At 50.3% G+C, this 23,445-nt stretch overlaps 1 protein-coding gene across 1 annotated transcript in view; it reads right to left on the bottom strand.

The window, feature by feature from the left end:
• Positions 1–1,167: 1,167 nt before the first annotated feature.
• SLC7A5 (solute carrier family 7 member 5) overlaps positions 1,168–23,445 on the bottom strand; it is a 45,610-nt gene continuing 23,332 nt past the window's right edge. The window contains exons 3-10 of the mRNA XM_074286251.1: positions 13,308–13,413; positions 11,684–11,728; positions 7,738–7,861; positions 6,821–6,924; positions 6,460–6,556; positions 5,007–5,156; positions 2,235–2,412; positions 1,168–1,877 (exon numbers count right to left, since the gene is read on the bottom strand). Coding sequence (XP_074142352.1) covers positions 1,822–1,877; positions 2,235–2,412; positions 5,007–5,156; positions 6,460–6,556; positions 6,821–6,924; positions 7,738–7,861; positions 11,684–11,728; positions 13,308–13,413 — 860 coding nt within the window. The 3' untranslated portion in view covers positions 1,168–1,821. The remainder of the gene's footprint in view (positions 1,878–2,234; positions 2,413–5,006; positions 5,157–6,459; positions 6,557–6,820; positions 6,925–7,737; positions 7,862–11,683; positions 11,729–13,307; positions 13,414–23,445) is intronic.

Here is a 23,445-nt window from a genome sequence, read left to right as displayed (position 1 = left end):
AATATATTAGCCAAAGGGTCAGGGACCTACTCTGCTGTGCGCCCACCTACTCCTCCGGACTGTTCAATTAGGAATACGCCATATCCCACCAGGCTGGCTGTCTCCCCTGCACGTCTCCAACACTGGTTAGACACCATCTGTTAGCCACCTGCCGCTTCCAGGCCCTTGGTGGGCTCCCCACTATGTGGCTGCCTGGGAACACGCTTCCTCCTAAGTTACCTGAGACAGTCGGTCAAGGTGCATTCAGACCCACTCCCCCTTTCACCTGAAGCTCTCTGAAATGATCATGAGTTCCAGAACAAATGAGTGCTTCCTCAGCCCCAGGGCCACTCTCATAGAATATCAGGAAAGGGGGGCAATTTAACCAGAAAACATGTATTTCTCATTCAGTGTATTCCTAACAAGTAGCCAGCATGCAGATTCAGGAAAAGGATAAAACCATCTGCTCCTGTGGAGACCCGCTTAGGTGGAGGAAATATATGACCTCCAGAAAATGGTCATGGAAAATGGGCTCTAAAGGAATTCCAAGCAGCAGGAAAACTGGTGGCAGGTGTCCACTGGTATGGACAGGCAGTAGCCGGTTTGGGGTGGTTTGGGCTTTCAGACAAGATGGTGGCTCTCCCTGAAAAGGCAGGTGCTGGCTACCTTCAGGGAGGAAGGCTTTGAACTAAGTGGGCACAACTCCTGTCAGTCCTCACTCTTGGTTTTGGCTTTGGAGGAGCACCTCTCAGCCCTCATCAGCCAAGCCCAAAAGCCTGGGCACTTGCCTGTGTCCAACCAGTGCTGGGCACAGCCCCCTATGTGACACCCTACCATGCCAGGCCAAAGCTCAAGACGTGTGCCAGCGGGAGGACGGCTGCATTCGGGTCCATCGTGACCCTCGGCTGCCTGGAACCTGCATGAAACTGTCTGTGACACTGGAGGGCCCAGGCCGTGGGCAGAGAGGGGCAGGAGACAGACAGACAGACTCCGGGCCTCTCCAGGCCTCAGAGCCCAGACCCGGACCTTCCCTTCCTCTGGCGCATCCAAGATCATTCTCTAAATCTCCTATTTTTGCTTGCAAATAAGGGTGGGGGTCATTACTTTATTTTTATTCTTTGGGGAGGGAAACCAGCCAGTAGGAGGAAACTACCTCCTGTCTCCAAGATAAAAATAAAAATCCAGAGGTTCTGTTTGAACTAGCTCCGTTTTATGACAACTTAAAAAAACACAACTAACAACCCAACATCATAACACAAAACGAAGAGCAGAAGCAGACCGTCAGTGCGATTTAGTGCAAGCCCCCACTTAAAAACCAGCATCGTGTCACGTCTCAGTAGTTGCGTCCACTTGTGCCCTGCAGTTGCGGCCTTCGGAAGCTCCGTTCTCCTATGTTACGAGACCAGTGGAGGAGGGCTGACAAAGAAGAGTTGCTCCAACTGAGTCTGGGTCAGTCCCATCGAGAGGTATATGGGTACAGCTGGCAGCATTGAAAAAAATATTCTTATAAAAAGAATTCGTATCGTTGGCATCTACTAAACTGAACCTTAAGTTAAAAATAAAATAAAATGAAGGAAAGCCAAAAAACTCCCAAAATAACATCTATTCTCAGTCCCAGGTCTGGTCTGAATGCCTAATTCAACAATTGTTTTCTGCCCCTTGGGGGCTCCTGAGGAGGTAGCCAGGAGACGTTGGTTTGTACCGTGGGTTTATCTTTCAGAGCACCCTCAGCTGCCGGGCTGGAGCAGAGGAGGAGAGCGTGCCGGCAGGCTGCCCCGGCGGGAGGAGGGGCGGACAGGGCAGGGCTCACGCCTGCTTGTCGGAAGTGGGGTCGGTGTGACCTCAGGACTCCTGTGGGACCACCTCCATGAGCTTCTGGCACAGGACTGTCGTGCAGACTGGGGAGAGGGGAAAACCACATTAGTGCAGGGAGGAGGCTGGGGGCCGCCCCTCGGCGGGCATCTGACCCGAAGGGAAAGCCGGCCTGGGAGAGGGTCCGTCCTTCTAGGGGAGCACCCAGGCACATCTAATGACTCTGAAACCAACGGGTCACACTCCTCTGGCACAGAGGGAAGGGCCAAGGCGCGAGGCGAGAACCTGGGGCCCCGAGGGCAGACACTGCGCCAGCACTTGCTGCCTCCCCTGCAAGGTCACTATTCTCCCCATTCTACATCTGAGGAAACTGAAGCCCCAGGCCATGGGGCCACCCCGTGTCCGAGGCTGGAGTGAGGTCCGGAGGGGGCCCCTTTACTCACAGATGCCTTGGAGCAGCCACTTTGGCTTGTTTTGCCACCAGACGCCAATGAAGTAAATCGGAATTCCCGTGAGGATGATGACAAAGCCAATTGCGCACTCCACCGGAGTCTTCCAGAAAGAGACAGCGATCAGGAACAGGCAGGCCAGGATGAAAAAGATGGGCAGGCTGAGGTTCACCTGGGGAGGAGAGGGCAGAGTCTGAGTGCCCAGGCAGGCCGTCCAGCAGGAAGGACCCCCACACATGTATCTACCACATTGTGTGCTCAGGCCAGCCCATAAAAGCCCCTCCCCAAACACCTGCTGCACTGAGTGCTCAGGCCGGCCCCCCAAGGGCCTGAGCTGAGCCATGTGCCCTTAGCATCTCTGTGGCCCCAACAATCCCAGGAGGTAAAGGCTGGTAGGACATTACTACATAGACAGACAAATTGCCGGAGGCTTTCCTGACTCCAGAGATCCAGGGTTCCAGACCCTGAGCCCCCGGACTGGCAGGTCCACAGTTCCAGACGCCCAAGGTTGGCAGAAAGGAGAGGAGCTCAAAATGAGCCATGGGCCAAGGGAGCACTCCTTCCTCAGGCAGAGAGTCTGCAGGCGCAGATGGGCATGACTTAGATGCTGTTCTTGAGGTGTCGAGGGAGTCCCCCAGAAAGCAGCCCCCTTTCAGGTTCAAGACTGGCCACAGACATGAGTCCTGCAGAACAGGCTCGTCACTGTACAGAGTTGTCCAGACTACCCCGAGGAGCTCTTGTGGGGAAGCCTGAGCGGGAGAGTCCAAGTCCTGACCCAGCCATCTGCAAGCAGAATGTGCTCATTTTCCCTGAGTGGAGCATCTGCCCTACCCCTGGGGCTCTCAGCCCCAAATCAAAGGCTTCCAAATAAGAGGTCCGGGCCTTGCGCCCCATCCTCCCTGATTCCTCTGGGTTGGTTTCTTCTCCAGCCTCCATCAGCTGGGGGCGGGTCTGGGCTGGTCCAAGGTGAGCACGTGATTCTGGGATGGCTTCAAGACCTCTCAGAAGCAGCGGGCAGGAAGATCCTCTTCCCAGGCATCCCAGGAGGCCACAAGTAACAAAAGAAGGGAAATAGGGGGTAGGGGTGCCACTCTGGGAAAGAAAGCCAGAGGATGACCAGAAAGAGGACTGGGGGTGGGGGTCCCCTAAGGCTTAAGGCTCATCCCCAGCAGGTGGAGCCAAAACTTAAACAAGTCCCTATTTGCTTCCAGTGTGGATGAAATGGATTCCTGAGCACACAATGTTTTTAGACCATGGATATCTAATTTAAACAAATAGGAACAGATGGACCCAGTGTTCAGCAGGACACCATAAAACTCAGGACAAACTCCTGCTCCCTCAGTCAGTCAGACAAGCCCCACACCTTGCCCGTCGTGTCCCCGAGCTGTGAGGAGCTCGCCAGGCTCACCATATTTGGCTTTCTCTTGCTCTGCCTCCTGCCCTGGCACAGCCCGTAGACAGGCAGCCAACCCTCCAAATTGGAACATTTTCTCTTCCCTGGCCTAGGTGAGCAGCAGAGATGGGTGCCAGCCTAGGAGTCCTCCCCAGGAAGGGCATTCCCCCCTCCCTCAGCAGCCCCCGCAGCAGGAATTCTCTGTGAGCACAACAGAGAGAAGATTTAGGACAAAAGCCAGGAGTTGGAACAACCTGGTCAAACCTGGATGAGGGGTGATGGGAAAGGACTTGACCTTCTCTATGGCAACAAGGACAAGCTGAAGATGACAGCTGAGTTGTTCCCTTAAAAGGCAGCCATGGGGAGCCACTTTTGAAGTTAACTGGAAGTCTCCCCAAAACCCCAGGACGGCCCCTGGGGCTGGCAAGCATCTTTGGCCAGGATTCTCAAGTCCAAGTACAGAATTAATCCAGAAAGAGAATTAAGGGGTGAATGGGAGAGAACAAAGGCTCCTCCTTTCCAAGGCTTCTGAAGAATGGGATAGCCAGAGATAATCAGCCAGCTCCAAACTTCTTGGCTAAACTTGACAACGGGCAGGAGGAGCTTAGACACCCAGAGACAGGTCTCAAACTGCCTAAAGAACTGCTTCCTGTCTGCTTCACTCCCACAAGCCCCTCGAGGGCCCGGGCAGGGTGTTAACTCCTGCAAGTGGCCTGGTAGAACCTCAGGCAAGTGGCAAACCCAACTGTTCACAACAAAAGAACTAGAAAACTATCATTTAGTGAGGCTGGAAAGACCTACACGAACTGATGCTGAGTGAAGTGAGCAGAACCAGAATATTGTGCACAGCAACAAGAAGATTACATGCTGATCAAGTGGGATGGACTTGGCTCTCAACACAGGATGACTCAAGGTAATTCCAATAGATGTGGGATGGGAAACACCAGAGAGAGAACTAGCTGACTGAATTTATAACAGTCTAATGTTTTCACTTTATTATTTTCTTTTCTGTGATTTTTTACTTTTTGGTCCGATTTTTCTTGCACAACATGGAAAACAGAAATGTTCTAAAGGATTACACATTTCTAACATGTATCAGATTGCTTGATTGCAGAGGTTAAGGAAGGAAGGAGGAAATTTTAGAACAAAGATTTACAAAACAGTATGCTGAAAACTATCATTTAATCCAGGTGCTACCCTTGTGGGGACATGGTGGGGACAAGTGACCCTGGCTTTAACCTTGGGAAAAGGATATTCAGCTGCAGAAAAATCAGAAATCCTGCTCGAGTTGATGAAGTTGGAACTACCCACCTCCACAACCTTCCCAAACCAAAAAGCCAACCAGTCCCAAGAAAGGTAATTGTATCTCTCACCTTTATGGGTCTGTTCAAGTCTGGCTTCTTAAACCGGAGCCAGATCATCCCAATGATGGCGAGGGCCACACAAAGCCAGTTGAAGAAACTGAAGAAGTTGATGACGGAGAAGATGTCATTGGAGAAAGCGTAGAGCAGGGTCATGGCGCACTACAAGGCAAAGGCAGGACTGAGCCCACGGGCTCCTGCATGGGGCGATCACTTTCCTGGTCTGTTAGACTGAGTCCAGTTTAAAGAGACTGAGCTTAAGATGTGGGGATGCGCATATTCAGACCTACACACAGGCCCTTTGTCAATGAAAAGCTTGTCCCAGAAAGAGAAGAGCTCTACCCAGGGCCGTGGCAGTTGTCCAGTGAGGGGAACCACTGGGGCAAGCCCCGCTGCAGCACGCTGGCTGCCTCTGTAGCCTCTCCCCCTTGGACAGTGTGTCCCCTGTGCCCCCAGAACCTGTCCTCGTCTCTGGCACCTGGAGGGCACTTCCAAAGTGCTCGGAGACTGACTGATTCTCGTCCCATTCATGAGAAGCAATGACACAGGAGACAGATGAGATCAGGCAGCTGGGTTAAGTATAACTGCTTTGGACCCAGAGTACAGGAGAAATCATTAATAAGTGTTCCAAGCCCAGTTTTCCCATCTGTCAAACTGAGGTAACAAGAACAGGGACCTCCCAGGACCATGGTGTGCCCCAATGGAGACATAAGCCCCTTAAAGCTGTCTGAATGGGAGCCAGTAGCTATTAACTGGGGGGCCCCAGAAGAGGGTTAGTCATTTGTGAGGGAAACTGGATCTGAGCCCAGTCCCATGATGTATCTCCACTTGAGTCCTTTTCTTCTAGGAGGCTGTATGTAGAATGGCCCACCTCTGGGCCTGTGCATTGGCAGGGCCCCACGCTCAGCGTGCTCTCCCTCCTGGCTTTCCTGGCCTTCTCCTACCTCCAATTGACCCTCTCTGTATCTGTCCGCACATGGTCAGGGACAGACCGTTCTCTGTTACACTCAGAGCTCCTCGGGGAAGGGACTGCTTTGTTACTTTGTAACTCCAGCCCTTAGCGCAGGACTTGCCCCTTCCAATGCTAAAATCCCATCATTTGTAGTTCCAAGCCCTGAGCTTCTTGACTGTGGGCAAAAATTCCCTCTCTGGATTGTTCATTTATAAAATAATGGTTTGGACCCAGATCAGGAGTCCCCACCTGAGCAATGTGCACACCCAGGGAAATCCAGGAAATGCATCAAGATGGGAGAAACAGGGAATATTTGGTAAATAGATGTACTGTTCCTTCACAGGATAAAAAGGTTTACTGAGAGCTGGAAGGATGGCTGAAGTCTTGAGGATCTTGGGTCCCCCCCGGCCCAGAAAGTGCAGGCTGGCTGCCATGACGCAGTGGGCAGCCTCCTCCCATCCACAGCTGGCTGTGCTCACCACCCTGGGCCAAGGGGATCCGTGGTGGCCTTACCGTGAATACCAGGGATGGCACCGGTGTCAGGTTCTTGGGGTGAATCATGGAAAGGATAGAAGGCAGATGGCCCTCCCTGGAACCTACGAAGAACAACCTGTAGACCAGAGCAGAGTCAGGAACACGTCTATTCCCAAGGGTCTTTCTATCTTTGTGCCAATCTAGGTATAAGACAGTCAGGACCAGGGAGAAGCTAAGAAGCCAACCTCGGCCCCCCAGGCCCGGACCCTTCTGCCTGGAGCCCATCCCCCAGCTCCTAGCAAGGGCCACATCTGGCTCTTTCCTGGGATCATTATCTATCAGAGCCTGGCTCTGAGGCCTGGCAGAAATGGGAAGCCTGTAGCACAGGCCAGAGGACTACCTGGAGGAGGTGAACAGGGAGCCATTGACTGATCCAAAGCATGACAGGCCCACGAAGACAGGGATGATCCAGGACATGACGCCCAGGTGATAGTTTCCAAAGTCCTACAAATGCATAATTGGCTAATAATTAGGCAGCTCTTTTCTCTGGAGACCTCCAGGGCCCCACAAGCAAGTGACTAAGGTGAGAAAAAATATGGAGAAAGGCAAGTCAGCCCCTCATTTGGGGCTTTGTGCCTGTGGATTCTCAACATCTCCATCTGTGATTCATTTTTTTTACTGAAACTCACTAAAATCTTCAAGCAAGATCTTTCACAAATCTCTTCTAGCTCTAAAACTAAAATCATAGTCCTATAGATGGAGGTCACAAACATGTATGAAAACTAGGTAAGAGCAACTCAGTTTACACGAGCTACTCAGTGGATATATGGTGCTGGGCACGGCCAATTTGGCAGAGGTACCCCCAGGTCTTCCCCCTGAGACCCAGCAGCCGGTCCCATCTGTGACCACTGCTGACACCTGGCAGCAGGAAAACCAGTTCAAACCTGCTTCTGAAGTGAGGATTACCAAATACAGGCGGAAGGCCTTGATGGAGGACAAGTCCAGAGGGAAGGAGATGGTTGTCCAAACCTCTAATTCCTCTCCCCTCAGGATGCTGCCTGAGCCAGAAGGGAGGAGGAAAAGGACATCATGACAGCGACCTGGAGGGTGGAAAGCCAGATAGGTCCAAAGCTCCGCCCTCCCAGTGCTGTCCCCATCACAGTGGGGGAAAAGGGGGGGGGGGGGGGGCGCCAGGAAAGCCAGAGGAAGCCAGGCCTCTGATGTACAAAGGTGATGCTTCTTAAGAAAAGCAAACAGATCTTCTGCCCCTGAGGACACGCTTTCCATGAGACCTGGGAAAAGGTCCACACAACGTACCACGGCCACAGCTTCTGAACTCAGCATCTGCTCGGTGGACAAGGTGGTGAAGTAAGCCAGGTTTGTCAGGACGTACACTAAGGTGACCAGGGGAAGCGAAATGATGATGGCTAGTGGCAAGTTTCTGAAATAAGAAGAGCAGTCACGTGAGCGGTGGGAGCGCAGAAGCTCCAAAGGGGGGTCTGCTATCTCTCTGTTTGGCTCTGGCATCTGCCTGAGAGGAAGGGAACTCCCCCCCACCAGACATATTATGTGACACTTTAATACAGAGCTAGGAGGCTATGTTATCCACTTTTGTGGAAACCTTGATATATCCACAATAAATCCCTGATGGGGACAAATGAACCAAAAAGAAAATGAGCTTTTCATCTACCCTGGTCCAGGATCTTCTCCCTAATTTCTTTACTGTGCCCACTGGGGCTGGCCTCTTACCTACAGTAATACCCTTGATAATTCACCCTCCTCTTCCAGGAGTATTGTCACACATACCATGAACCACTGTTTGAAATAACAACTTTTTTTTGGTGGTTCTATGGAAAAAGTAGCAACCTTCCTTGTCTGGTACTGGGAACTTAATGAAGTCACTGCTTATCTTCCCATGTGGGACACTCCAAATTTCTCTTGATTCTTTGGACTTGAGCTCCTTGCCTCAGAAGGGGGTGCCTGTGCCCTGGCCAGGACTGCCTATTGTATTTATATTCAAGGGCAGGCAGGATCCTCAGGAAGGCTAAATGGACACATGTTCTTAGTCAGCTACTTTCAAAAGACTCCAGGACAAGCACCAGAGGATCCCGGTCTCTTCCTTTGTCCCTTCTCTACTGATATATTTCCTAATTGTTATTCTGCTTTTGATACTTTGGCCATCCCTTTTAAATTGTGATAAGATGCATCATCCAGGATACCTGAAGGCCTTACAGGAGCCATATCCACCCCAAATCTCAGCTTCTGGAAGACTTCACTCTGAATGCAATTCACATCCACCTCCATTGTCAGGACTGGGCTTTTAGGCAGGGCCAGATCTAGGCCTCTTTTATCAGCCTGAAGCAATTCTCCAGGATGTGACCTTCATCCCTAGCTCCAAATGATTGGGAGCCCAATTCTTTGAGGAGGAAATAATGGAACCCTAGGCTATAGCCCCAGCCAATAACCCTCTCACAGGCTCTCTCTATGTCCTTCAAAAGAACAAAGGGACCTTTTACCCTTTTCCATGAATAGCTATCCACTCTCTTGGACTACACTGAAACAAAAAGGACTTTTCCATGAATACCTTACCCGGAACAAAAAGATCTTTTTACCTTTTTCCGAGCATATGTATCTTATTTGAAATAAATCCAATAACAGGGACTTTACCCATGGCCAACTTACCAGCTTGCCCAAAGGCATGTAGAATTTCCCTGCTAGCCCAACTCTGCAGTTTCCCTCCCTTCCACATACAGAACCTCTTACTCTAGCTGGAGTGCCTGTCTCCCCTATTGACCAGGCCCGGCAGGGTGCTTCATGAGGCCCTACCCCAAGAAAAAGCCCTCACAACTAAGAGGTCTATATGGATGTAACTGCCCACCTCTCCACAAGTCTATCAAAATATGGCCAAGAGGCCTGAAGCCCACTACCCTTTGTGGGGCAGAAGCAAGAGGGATTAGCTCGGTGATTCATTCCTCTGAGGCTCACCTGCTTGACCTATGTCTAGGTTGTTCTGAGAATGAATGGATGTTACGTTTTGGGTGAGCATAAATACTAGGCTAGCCAGCTTCCCTGCATGATGTTAAGGAGGATGATTCTAAATATTATGCACATGCACATTCTAAACCTACAAGAACAGACAAGAAGCGATACTGAGAACCATCCTAAGGCTCCCAGAGATTTGAATACTATCCCCTCACTATTAAAGTCCAGTCCTACTTCAGGATGGAATATACTGCACGAGGAGCTAAATGAACAGCTGATTTTGTGTTTCAATGGCTGCCCATCCCCAGCATCTCAGCTTGGTAAAAGCCTGAAATACAAAGTTTGTCTGGAACAAATCCTACCACCCCGGACCCCAATTCTCTGCTGTGTTAAATGACACTTGGAACGTGAGCTTGCCTTGGTCTCCTGCTCTCTGACACTGAACCAGTGGGAGGGAAGTGAGGAAGTGGAAGTTTAAATCCAAGCTTCTCTAAGAGAGTGACACCTGTCTGCGGCAGCGAGGAGACACAGCAGTACACAGAGCCATGGCCTGGTCCAGCCTCAGACACTCAACATGTACTAGTTGTGACCCTGGACAAGGCACTTTGCTCTAATTGAGGAGGGGGGGGGGAGAGAGAGAAGGGAAGGAAATCACATCTTTTCTCCAGCACGAAGGTCTCTGGTTCCTGGCCCAAGGAGTGGTGCTGGAAAGGCAGCAGAAATACAGAGATGGGCCCTGAGGTGCTGAGGATCACTTCATGGCTGGCTGGCTAGCTCTCCTAACTGCTGCTGAAACCAACTGGCTTGGACAGAAAGGGGCTGTGGATACTGGGAAGGCCTGGGCTTGGTCTTGCCTCGGGCACTTACTAAAGTGAGCCTCTGGGCCTCAGCTTCCTTATCTACAAAATGAGTCTACCAGGGGCGCCAACCTCTGAGTTATGATCAGACTCCAAGGAGATACGTGTAAACTGCTACAGAAGTTCCATCATCGCAACCACCCCCTGCAGGAAACCAGAAGCTACTGAAGGTAGGTGTGACCCAGGCCCTGGCACGCCTGCGTTCCGAGCAGAAGGGTCAGAGCAACAGTGGAATGGGTAAGGGAGGAAGCGCTCATTAAAGAAGGATGAAATGAGCTGTTATGGCTCATGCCCGGAGGCCACGAGACACAAGGGAAAGAACGTCTGAAGGGGTGCTGTGGGCTCCCAGCCTGACACTTGGCACACACTGGCCAACCAGCACCGGACATGAGGCCCGAGGACACGGGCTCCCCCCGGTTCCGTTCCTTTCTTTGTGACCTTGCCCACCCTGCAGGGAGGGGGGTTGGCCGGGGGAACCTCTCGGGCCCTTCAAGCTCTCAGGGTGCAGTCTGTTCTGGGATCCTCCCAGAGTTGTCATAAGTATGACAAGGTATATAAAATCTCCTGGAAAGGCCACATAAAAAGTCTAACTCAGCTTGTATTCTCAGAGGAAGTAGAAAAAGCCAACCCACTGAGCCTCTTTCAATCAGTGCAAATGATGGGCCAGTGAAGAGGCAAATCTGCTCTTTGGCCATGAAGAGACAGGTCAAGCTACTTCAGAGGACACATGAAGGGGAAAGTGATTTTCCTGGATCCCTAGCTACCTCTGCCCTCAGCCTGGCCACCTCCCGGGCCCCAAGAAAGATAAAGAGAAAGAGGGACAGCTGAGACCTGGTCACTTTTGTGGCTGAGGAACCTGGCCAGTGCTTGCCGCCAGCTGAAGGGCACCAGGAACCCTGACGGCCGCCTCTTCATCCTACGTGGGGGAGCCAGGGCCGGGCAGGGACCGCTGCTTGAATGCAGACGCACGCAGGGCTCCGTCCCCTCACACCTCCTTAGAGGTTGTCAAGGCCAGTCAGTGCTGGCATGGAGACAGCCTCTGCCTTCCTTCCCTCCTTCCCTCAGCTTTTACTTTCTTCCAAAGGGGATAAAATGTCCCAGAAATCCTTGGTGAGTCAGTCTTAGCAAACACTTGAGGGCAAACGCTTCTCCATTAAAAAAATGATCTCATGTCAGCCACGCTCCTACCTCCTGCCTTCCAGACCACTCCTCCCTGCAGCACCACCGCCCCCAGGCCCATTCTGTATGACCTGGCCCTGTCCCAGGGCTCGGCCCAGCCCAGCGTTTCTCAGAGCCCCATGGAGCCCTCTCTCTAAGCACACACTCCCAGAGGCATCTCTATTTCTTCTGGACGGTTTGTCTAGCCTTCTCTGGGACTTTGAACCCCAACTGTTAATCATAATGTCTCCATTCACTAAACATACCTGTAAGGGTTTATCATCTCCTCGGTGACAAAATTCAAATAATTCCTGAAATTTAAGAGATAAAGAGTTTAAATATATCCCCTCACTGGGCTCTTGTAAAACCAAAAATGACATCAACAGAGATGGGAGGTGGGCTAGAAGTAGCTGCCACAGATCTCATCCTTACCACTCTCTGGATCAAATGTGCTAAGAAGATGGGCTCCAGAGCCTCTGGCTGTGATTCGGCTCCCCTGAAGGGCTACTCTGGCTCCAGTTGCTCCCAATGGGAGAGAGCTTTCCAGGAACGGAAACCTGGGGTCCATCACTGTACAAGGCAAGTGGGCGCCTAGACTACCAGGGCAGAGTACCAAGGTACTTCTCATCAAGCAGAAGCCTCAGTGTTCTGAGGACTCTGAAGGTCATAATGAATGGAGGTTGTAGGGACTGTTACCTCCTAGGTTGTAATACTAAGTTTGCTCAAATCTGGCCAAAGGCAAGAATGGAAGAAAAGCACTAAACAGCTCCCCTGTGCTTTGTAACTAACCGAAATGTGTTAGTGTGCAGTTCAATCCCTCCTAAAAAGTTTTTTCTTCAACTGAAAGTCCGAATCTTCAAAAATAGGAGGCCAGACCTGGATTCTATGAGCCAGTGCCAGCAGAGCCCCTGGCGCACAGCTGGCGCTCCATCACCCTCCTCCGGGGTCAGACAAGCAGCAGTTTTTTAAAAAGGCACTGCAGAATTCCCCAGGCCTGAGGACAGTCCAGTTGGTCACCAGAGTTCTCCGCTTTCCTACGATGGAACTGAACCTGCAGCTACCTAGGCTGCTGGAAGGGTGGCTAGGAAGTGTGCCATAGTGCATCAGGGCAGCTTGAGTCTGACAAACTTTCTGCTTTGCGGCCCTGGCCCAGTCACATCACCCTGTTTGCCTCAGTTTCCTCATTGGTAAAATGAACGGGAGAAGGTACAGACAATCCTCTCCAGTGCCTGACCCCCATGGGATCACACAGTCAGACAGAAACAGAAATACTCGCCACGAGAGGGAGGGACAAGTGTTTGCATGTTCCTCTCTGAAATGTGGATTTTAATGGGGGCATCTGATGTAAGAGAGAGGGCTTCAGAATGGGGTCATTGCATTAACATGGCTCAGCCTCAACTGTTCCTCAGTCTCCAAGCTGAACAACAGCGTAGAATTACCAGGCAAGAGACCCAACTGCTTCAGCCCACCCAAACTGCCCCCTCTGGAAGCACAATTTGAATTGAAGGGACTTCTTATTAGGGGCAGAAATCTGTGAGCAAGAGCATGAGCGCCAACCAAGGAGCTCCTGTTCCAGTGACAATTGGACTGTGGAGGAAGGGGATGGAGCTGGGCTGGATAACCCAATGCCAATCTGCTCCGTTCCACTCTTGGGTGGATCCTCGGAAGGGGGCTCCCAGAGGAGCTCCTGGCTCTCCAGCTTCTCCTCGCTGACCAAGCGTTTGGCCCCTGCAGCCTAGGCGCCCTCAAGTCACTCCACAGACCAACCCGATCCAGAGCTCAGCATGCAGGGCGACCCAGAGGCCGTGTGCATCCCCCCCCCCCCCAGCACTTGCTGTCCCCAGGAGCTACACCCTTTTATGAGGCAAATGAAGACCCTCCCGTTCTTACCAGCCACCGTAGGCAAAGAGGCCGCTGTATAAAGCCAATACGATGTTCCCAACATCTAACTTGGTGCCTTCAAATGAAAACTGAGGGCTCAAATTGGAGACCTCGCCTGCAAAATGAAACAAACGGGAGAAAAGGGAGATTAGCACATCCTCAAGAGTACCAGGCTCAAGGAAACGGTTTTTGGATCTTAGTCGGGCCATTCTGACATTCTGAGTTCCAAATACTCCCCTCCCTCCGATTGAAAAGGCAAGCGGGGGGAATCTCTCCCGAGTCTCCATCACTCCTCTGACAGTGAAAGGACCATGAGGCCGAGTCAGAGGACAGAAGGTCAGCCCAAGTTTTCACGGCAGAGGCCCAAGGTCACTCATGAGCAGCAGAAGAGCCCCTTGACCAATGCACTGAGGTGAGGAACAAAGAGAAAACTGAATCCAGGTCCTCCTCACCTGGTTTCATTTCATTCTTACAAGAACCAAAGATTCTACATTCACTTTTTTTTTCCCCTGAGGCTGGGGTTAAGTGACTTGCCCAGGGTCACAGAGCTAGTAAGTGTTAAGTGTCTGAGACCACATTTGAACTGGGTCCTCCTGAATTCAAGGCTGGTGCTCTATCCACTGCGCCACCTTGCTGCCCCTTCTACATTCTACAAATGTAGAATCTAATCCACATTTCTAATCTACAAATCTACATTCTAGGATTCACTTTGACTTGCCCAAAGGCAAGAGCTGTTAAGTGATATTCCCTCTGGACATCTTAATTAAGGTCAGGCAAACTTCACAGTTCGATGAAGTGGTTAGAACATTGTCCTGGAGTCAGGAAGATCGGAGTTCAAAACTATCCTCAGACACCATCTCTGTCTGCCTCAATTTCCCCATATGTAAAATAGGTATAATAACCATACCTCCCAGGATGGTTCTAAGAATAAAATGATAAAAGTATTTGTAGAGTGCTTTACAAACCTTAAATAAATACTAATAAAGTAAATAAATACTAATTTAATGACAGACCATCAAATCACATCCACTGAATTGGTATTCCCCTGGAGAAGTGTATATGGGCCTGAAGAAGGACATAAGTGACTTCCTGCCCAAGCTGAGAAATCAGGGAAAGGTTAAGCGAGAAAGGACAGAATATGGCTTTGGGGTGAGGGCCTTTCAGGTCGTGTTTCTCATGCTCTAGGTGTTCCCTCACATACTGCCCACCTTGCAGCCCATCCTTTGGGGTTAAGGCTGACTTTTAGATCGACTCCCATCCCATTGAGCCTCAGCCATAAAACAGATGCAAGATGTGGACCAGGTCTTTCAGGGCCCCCCCTCCCCCAGGGTCCCTGAAAAAGATATGGATAGAGGAGGATTTCAAAACTCAGGCCTCACCAACCATACATAGAAGGAAGCATATAGGGTCAGAGAATGAGTTCAAATCCCACCCTGACCCTGAATGCCAGGGCCGGGCGGGCTTCCGTGGTAGCTCACAGCTCTACATCTATGAACTCGGGATCTTATTAAACTGTGTGCCATGAGAGCCAAAAACGGTGAATTAGAGAACTGGGGAAGACTTGATTGGACTGATCAAAAATGAAGTTTAAAGAACTAGGAAAACAAAATACAACAATGCAAATGGAAAGCACACAACCTGCTGAATGCCATGTGAATAATTTAGAAGTCCAGTTGAGCTGCTCCCTCCCTTTCTGCTGAGGAGGGTCTCTGAGCAAACACACACGGACACATTAATCCTGGTTGTCACTGCCAGAATGACAACCCCCTCCCCCATTTTCCTATCCTTTGTTCCAGTTTGATAACTTTGGAGGGAGAGAGAGGTAAAAAAAACTGTCAAGTCTAAAACAAACAAACAGACAAACAAAAAAACATATTTGGCTGTAAAGTCTACGTGCTTTCTTCCCTAGAATCACTTCATCAAATAAAGAGCCAGTGGCCAGGGACACCAGGAGGCCAAGACATTGGCCCAGTTTCCCAAAATCAATACGCAAAGACCCCCAGACTGCCCGGTCCCTGACCCGCACATGAGGGTTCTCCTCTGTACTTTAACATTTTTGTTTCCCAGTGACATCTGCGTATCCTCCCGTGAGGACTCTGAGGCTGCTGCTTATGCTGCCCCCACAAACCGTCCCAACAACATGCTTTACTTCAGCCATCCCCTACCCTAAGTCAGGGCCAGGACAAACAATCACCTCCAGTCTTGTGTATGGGGGGCCCCAAGAACAGCACATCAGAAGTGAAGCTGGGTCTGGAAGAAACCATCCCGGCCTTATGGTGTGCAGCCCGGGGGCGGGGGGAGAATGGCATGGGGCTCTGACTAACTGAAGCGATTTCCGTTGTAGAATAGACCACAGGGGCCCCGACCGCGCTCTTCCTGCCATGATTCAGGCCCCTCCTCCATAGCCAGCCAACAGCTGTGCAGTGAAGAGGATCTGGGGGTGAATGCTTTTAGGAGACTACCTGTGGCCATTCTGGGGTGAAGCCTTAGCGGGAGGAGAAAGTGGGCAGGAGACCTCAGGCCAGTTAAGGAAGCCCACCAGAAGCAAAACTTCTAGTACCAGAGGCCTGGAAGCAGAGGGTTTGGGTTGAGCTACATTGATTCAAAACCAATGACTTCTTGTTGCTCCCTGTCTAGAGTCATCTTTCATGGATGCAATTATGCTTCACACCTCAGTGAGGAGGGCCAGAGAATGCCGCAGAAACAAAGCTGGGGCTCAGGACCCCAAATCCCTGCCTGTAACAACCACCACCACTAGGTTTGCAAAGCATTTTATAAAATCTCCTTTGCTCCAACAACCCTGGGAGGTAGGTTCTCTGAGGCAAGCAGAGGTCTAAGTGTCTTGCCTGTCACACAGCTACCGAGTGTTGGGGCTGAATTTGAACTCGGGTCTTAGTGATTGCAGGCCCAGAATTCCCACTGCAACAGCCACGTCCCATGGTTACACCACGGACCCAGTGTAAGTAAGGGTGGGCTGCCATCCTCCAAGGGCTCGGATGCTCTCACTGATTAGTTCTTCAGGAATAAAGCCCCCCCCCCAAGTCAGGGGACACCTGTCAAAAACAAACTCTCAGAGGCCAGGGAATCCCCAGCAAATACCTTTCCTCTCTCTAATCAACAAATACAGTCAAGAGAAGAAGGACGTTGCTGCCTGCTGTCCTGCCCAGAGCCCTAGGTTACACTGCAACAAGTCACTTATCGGAGAAGAGGGAACTGCATTCAAGGTTTCTGAGGATCTGGAGTGTGGGAGCAAAATGAAACCCAGCCTGTCACTTCCCCTGCTGGGTGCCCCCTCCCCGTGGTATGTGACCCCCTCATTACACCGCCCCCCCCCCCGCATCTCCCACTCCTCCATGTCGCCATCTGGTCCTGCGAGATCTGAGGGTGAGCTCAGCAATCCCGGGTTGAATGTGAGAAACAGGAACCTCTCTGCAGTCTGTTCTAGATGGGCCATGGCCCGCAGCTAGCGGGGGAGGCCACTGTGGGAGCCAGCTGGCTCTGCTTTAGGCACCCCTGGGCAAAGGGGTCAGCTTCCCTACACTGGGGGTTTCCTTCACTTCACTGTGGGACAAAGAGACGAGCACGAGATGCAGACTCAACAGGCCTGGTTTTGAATTTTACTCCTCAGTAAAATCCACGGGGCTGGAAGGGTCCCCAAACCAGTCTAAGCTGGCAGCCCCCTCCCTGAGGCAGAACCAGATATAAGGAAAACTGCCTCAAGCAATGACCAGCCTACTTCTCTGCCAAGGTGAAGGGCTGGGCCATCATCTCCCCCAGGGGCCGATGAACAGGTTTTTCTCCCTCTTGATTCTTAGGAGGGAGAGGGCCATAGGAGCAGGACAAAGACCTGGTTCATCTTTTCTGAATCAGCCTGCCCAGGCGGTGGTGCTGCCCTCACTGGGGGTGCACCTGGTGGTGCCGGACTGTACCAGACGGCCACAGGGGTCCTTTCCAATGTGAAATTCCAGAATTATAAATAGAGAATATAAAGAAAAGAAAGGGCCACAGGATGACTTATTTACAACAAACTATTTTCATCTCTCCCAACATGAAACCTGAGCAGGCATCCAAGATAAGCACAGGATTTCCTACAGGTAAATGCTCATACAAATGCTGCAGGCTCCAAGGGGGTGTGAAGGGAAGCGAGTACCTTTCCAGCAGACTCCCCAAATTCCTGGGGTGGTGTCCACTGTTCCAGTTTGTTTGTTTTTCTTAGAGGCTCAGAAGTTACTTGGTCTTTTGATCTGCAGCCTAAGACCCAGGCCAAGGGTAAAGGAAGAGTGAGGAAGGGGCAGACATCTCTCCTCATCCACCTCCCGAATGAGACAAACAGGAAGGCTCCATGGAGCACCTTCTCGTCTCTCACCCCACAGGAGGCATGAGCGTAACTGGGATGGACCAAAGGGCCCAGCAGGAGGGAGGCTCCATTACCTCCCAGGAAGTTTCTCTGGAACCCAAGGAAAGGCGACAGGCTCTGTCACGTGCCCACCCATGGGGCTCCTGCAGCAGCTGGCAATTGCTCCCTAGCAAGAATGATTCTTCCATCTGGGGCATTTCCTGAGCCTGTATTGCTACAAGGTCCTCCCCACCACCTGTAAGACCTCAGAGGCAGATGCGTTAGATTTCTTCATTGGCAAAGAAGGCTTCCAAGCCCAGTGGGCAAAGTTAGGGCACATAGGGGTTGGGCAGACAGCTGAGAAGTAGCTTCACTCAGGTCTCAAATCTGAAGGTGTGAAAGCTAGGACAAACCACAGGCTCCGAAATGAAGGCATCCTCCGACGCAGCCTTCGAGATCCTGGCCCAAAGTCCGCTAGGAAAGAGCCTTCAGGTAGGTTCCAGGCCTCTTAAGGGGCACTTACCAGATAACTACGGGGCAAGACACTTACCCTTCTTGAGCCTCAGCAATTGTAAATGAGAAGGAGCTGCAGAAGATAAGATGCTCTCCTAAAACTAAGATTCTGATTCAATGATCTCAGTCTGAATGGGCAATAAACCACAGTGCTCAAATACAACTAAAATGCTTCCTCTGTCCTTCCTCTTCAGTCATTCTTTGAATGCTCTCCTACAAACTCTAAATTATGGAAGTTTAAATATAGAGAGACACAACTAGATATGAGGAAGAGATTCTAGGGGGGAAGGAAGACCTCAGAATGTCCTCACTCACCCTCATATCCAAGAATCTCAAAGAACCCATTTTCTTTGCTTAGATGTTAGGAAGGCTCTCATGGAATGGACTATTTAAGGCAGACATTTGGAGCTTAGTTCAGGAGCTTCACGTTTTAGAGAGGCAATTAAAGGCTAACAAGCTTTAGGAAACTGAGTCAGTCAGAGCTGCTCTTTTGATGATTATTTCAACAACAGGGATGCAATCTTCCTCCAGGAGACAGAATGCATTCTTTAACTAGTGCCAGCCACCCACATGATTTGGGCTTTTCTTCTTCCTCCTTGACAAGACATTGCCAAGAATTCTGCCGTGCGGCAGTCTTGCCCCTCTGGAGGCTGTGCTGGCTTGCCCTCTCCCTCCACAGCACTTTCTGGCTCTCTTGGCCACAGCAGAGGGAATATGTCTTGTCTGGGTGCTTGATGTTGACAATGGGCAGAGCTCAGTTGGAGTACGTTCTACAAAACTGACTCCTATCCCCTAATCCCCAGACTATTCCAGTCTCCCAAGGCCTGGTGCCCAGTAGGGGCTGGGACTACTGGACTCCTTCCCTAACTTGGGCGGAGGTGGGAGGACAAGAGGCGGCCCAGCAGGACTAGAATAAATAAATAAATCAGAAGGGGATTTTGCTGGAGTTATCTGACAAACTCTGAAGTGCCAGTAAATGCTATTAAGTGAGGCACTTTGATCAGGACCAGAGGTGCAGCCTGGTCCAAGAAGCTTACAGAGGCCTGGGTACTGGATATTGGCCCCCCCAAATCCTAAGGAAGCTTGCTATTTAAAGGGATTATAACATAAGGAACCCTTTCATAAACCATTCCATGTTGTCCCAAGTCTGCACAAAAGCAAATTAGCAGAGAGGCTGGCACATCTGAATTAGACAAAGCCCACAGCAGTCAGAGCTGAGGGAGCTGGACAAGAACAATTTGTGGCCAAAGAAGCTTTGGTCTTGAGGTCCCCGCCACGTCCAGCATGCAACAAGCCGGACCCATTGTTGAAGCTTGGTCAGAGGGTGTAGGGAATTTGGGTCTCCATGTGAAACCAACAGCCTAGGAGGGCTGGCTTCCCCTTCTGGCCCTGCCACTAGTCGGCAGTGAGTCTCTCTGGGCTTTTCTATCTTTCTAAAATGTATTCTAAATCCACAAGTATTTATTAAAGGTCTCAATTATATGTGAGGAGCAATGTTAGGTGTGTGAACATACAGTAAGTGTGTGTACATATAAATATAGCACAGACACATCTCTACCCATCCAAGGAAGTTCTGGCCTCTCCAGCTAAGGGAAGAGGAGGGGAGATCTTCACGTAAACACAGCTTGATTTCTATCCAATCCAGGGTTTCCATGAGGCAGAGATGAAGAGGAAATGCAGCCCAAGCCAGGATAAAAGCACGGCCATAGGATTCAAGAAGAACAGAACTTGGCCAAAGCTGGAAGTGGGAAGCCCTGCTAGTCCCTCCACAGTGATGTCTTACAGAAAACAACCCTCATTTTAGGGATGCTCAATTCCATGACTGGCTCTCCTTTCATCAGCTCTGGCCGACTTCCTCAGTAACTGAGTTTCTCATACAGCATGCCCAAGGAGAAACGAGGGGAGGGATGGCATGGCAGGGAGAGCGAGGGTGCCTCGGGTCCTTTCCAAGACTCACAAGACAAGCTCTACTTTTGAGGGATTTAGAAAAACCAGCATTTACAGAGAGCTTTAAGGTTTGCCAAAAGTACTTCTCATTTTATCCTCAGAACAACCCTGGGAAGTAGGTATTATCAGTGATTTAGGGTTGAGGGAACTGAGGCAGACAGTGGTAAAAGCTCACAGGAAAGAAAAACTGAGGACAATCTGAACTGCAAGCCCAGGGAGCTATCCACTGCCCGACCAAAAGCTCTATTATCTTTTCTTTCTCCTGCTTATCCTGTTTTTCAAATTAGGTGGACTTTATTGTCTTTTGCACAGTACCTAGCTCAGAGTGTCTGCCAGTTAGTAGCACATACCAAGTGCTCATATTGAAATATGAAATAGGAGACAGCTGTCCTTAAGGCTAATGGGAGGGGGGAGCTGTCTTTGCCAGCTGTGGTGGGCTCCCTCCAGGTCAGGAGGTACTTTGGCTTACAAGTGGCAATGAGCAAGCTGAGCAGTCTCCCTACAATAAGATTTTCTAAATATAAACACATTTAAGATAAAAGGGGGTTGATTTATTCAGAGCCAGATTTGCCTCTCCTAAGTAGCCAGAATTCTATCTACTTCACTAATTTAAAATTCCTGCCATGCATTTGCTGCTGCTCAGCTCACCCTACCTGACTGTAATTGGCACTAATGATTAGCAGGGGGTTATGCTAAGGCAGCCCAATGCCAAATTCAAAGGCAGTTGGCTCCTTAGGGGTCTGGGTTTTCGTCTTGACCCTTTAGGCTAATTCTCAGCATTGACTTAGAGATCATGGGTTTCCACATTTCTGGTCACTTTTCTCAAGAGGAGTCTCTGAACAATGACATCTGACAGGCTGAGAAAATAAAGACCTCCACCCCATCCTCAAGCTGCTGTACAAGTCTAGCCAATCCTTCTGGGACACCCCTAACAAATTCAGTGAAAACTCCCCTCCCCTTACTCCCTTTAGAGCAGGCCTAAACCTGAGATTTCTGTCGGGATGATTCTCTTCCTTTTCTCCTTTTTAAGGGCTGGTAGGTGAGCACAATGAATGTGATACAAAAGGTTCCATCCTACAGGGAGCTTGGAGATCTAGGGAACCAGGCTTCCTCACACTACTACAGCTGGGATTTCCAAAGGGAAACAGGATCTCCTAATTCTGATGGCTTTTACAGGGCCCTGCTGGAACAGTCCCATCTGAAGTAATGGACCTCTTAAACAGCTGACTGTGGCTTGGAGACACTGGGCTGAGCAGTCAGACAGTCCATGCCGCCGGAGGGTTCGGCTCCCCTGACTGCTCTCCACAGGGCTAAGAGCAAGACAAGGGCCACACTTGTTCTGCCCTCTAATAACTGTCGGTGGCTCTTTCTAATCTTCATCACAAACCCAGACTTCTCCAGATCTGCTCTGATTCCGCATGGCCCCACTTCCCTCCCTCTCCCGCTAGCGGCCCTGCGCCTGTCTCACCGTGCCTTTGTTCCCAACGCTCTCTCCCAGTGCCTCTGATAGCCACAGGGCACTCATGGGCCAGAATGCGGGGGAGGCAACAGTCCAACTTCCCATCTCTTTGATCTGATCTGGGGGCTCCACACAAGTGAGGCATGTGATCTTCTGAAGTTATTATTCCAGATGCTATATTAATGCAAAATATGGCAGATCAAAAAGGAACCAGTTAAAACACGTTTGGCCCCCATCCTGAAAACCGAATCACAAGTCTTCCCACTGTGTGCCTGAAACAAGAAGCCATAGGACCTTCCTGCTTGGGGTCAGATTCTCACTCTCCCAGGGTATTTAGCCTTCTTTCAAAAAAGGGCAACAAACAGTCTCACGTACGCTGTATTGTCTGGCAGACAATCAATCTGCCAGTGAATCTTTGAGAGAAAGAACAGTATACAGCTCAGGCCTGTTTTTAGATCCCCCCTTAAAAAGCTCCCTGCCTTCTCCCGCCAAAAAGGATTATACGGTGTGTATAATTAAGTACAATAGCTTTATTAACCCAGGGTGAGCAGATGCTTTGAACTGAAATCCTTCTAGTTCAAGCTTGCCATTGGCCTGACCTGACCCTGCTCTGATGGCTCCCAGGGTCAGGCACCTAGAGCAGCTCCAGGGCCTGGCTGCTTCAGTCAGATTCAGCCTCATACTCATTTCTCCACACCCCTCCCCCCCTTAAACAAGGCCGTTCAGGCGAGGGCTCACTGGGCTTTGCTCACCCCATCCTAAGCCCCTGCAGAGAATCCTTCAGCAGCCCTGCCACGGCAGTAACTGCATGACCCACTTCCTTTGACAATGAAATCGTTCTTAAATCCCATGCCCAAAGACACTTTCCTGGCCAAAGATGTAAATCTTTCAGTTCTCCCCAGCAATATGGCTTTGGAATCCTAACTGCTCTGGCTCCCACTGCTAATGGGACAGTGTGTCCCCTCTAACTTGTTATTAGCACTGAGTCTTCCCTGTCCTGACACTGTTATTTCCAGGGGGGGCCTCAGACAGAAGAGCTCACGTTAGGAAAACTCACCAGCACTGACACATGCCAGCCAGCGTGGACAATGATAGAGTGCAAAGCTACAGAATACTCTGGCCTGGGGCCAGTTCCTCTCCAAGCCTCGGAGGAAGCTGATTGGACTAAATGACACAAAGACGAGTAATACTCTGAGAAGCTGCCATGTTACTGAAGGCATACAAGAGCTTAGCTTGAGGTCAACAAAGGGCCCTCCCAGGGCAGCCTAGGGCTGCTGCTAGAAAGAACAGCGACCTTCATTTTTGCCCTAGTGCCACCAGTAATTCACTATGGTATGATGCGCCAGTTATTTCTGAAATAGCTTGGAAGAGCCAACGGTCAGGGAAGAAGGAGGCCTCTGTGGCAGTGCTATGAGTGGCTGTGGAATGATCCTGTTCCCTTACACTGGTAAGCTTTACAATCTTGGCCAGGACACTTCATCTCTGGGCTTCCATTTACTCATCTGAGACCAGGTTTTTTTTTTGTTTGTTGTTTTTGGTCACGCTCTGGAATTTAGACTTAGGTTTTCCTTCTACTCTAACACTCCAAAATTGATTATAAAATCAGTTGGAGATGGAACTTAGAGAAAAAGGCCTTCTTTTACTAGAAAACTTTAAAGCTTTCCTAAAACAACAACAACAACACAAATGAGATATAAAAGCATGGTATCCTTGGTTGAAAGCTGGACGGAACCCACGATGAAATGAAACAGTTTTAACTTAGTGATGAAAGACCCACACTTGTACAATTCTCAAACATCTCTAGTGGGCAAGGCCATGGGCAGGAGTCTAGAAATTCATTCCCAAGGGACGAACTAGAGAGAGCTAACACTGAGGTCCCTAATGGTGGGACA

Source organism: Sminthopsis crassicaudata, chromosome 2, assembly GCF_048593235.1.
Source record: "Sminthopsis crassicaudata isolate SCR6 chromosome 2, ASM4859323v1, whole genome shotgun sequence".
Lineage (NCBI taxonomy): Eukaryota > Metazoa > Chordata > Mammalia > Dasyuromorphia > Dasyuridae > Sminthopsis > Sminthopsis crassicaudata.
The sequence above is the reverse complement of the archived record's forward strand: the minus strand, read 5'-3'. Positions and strand labels throughout refer to the sequence as shown.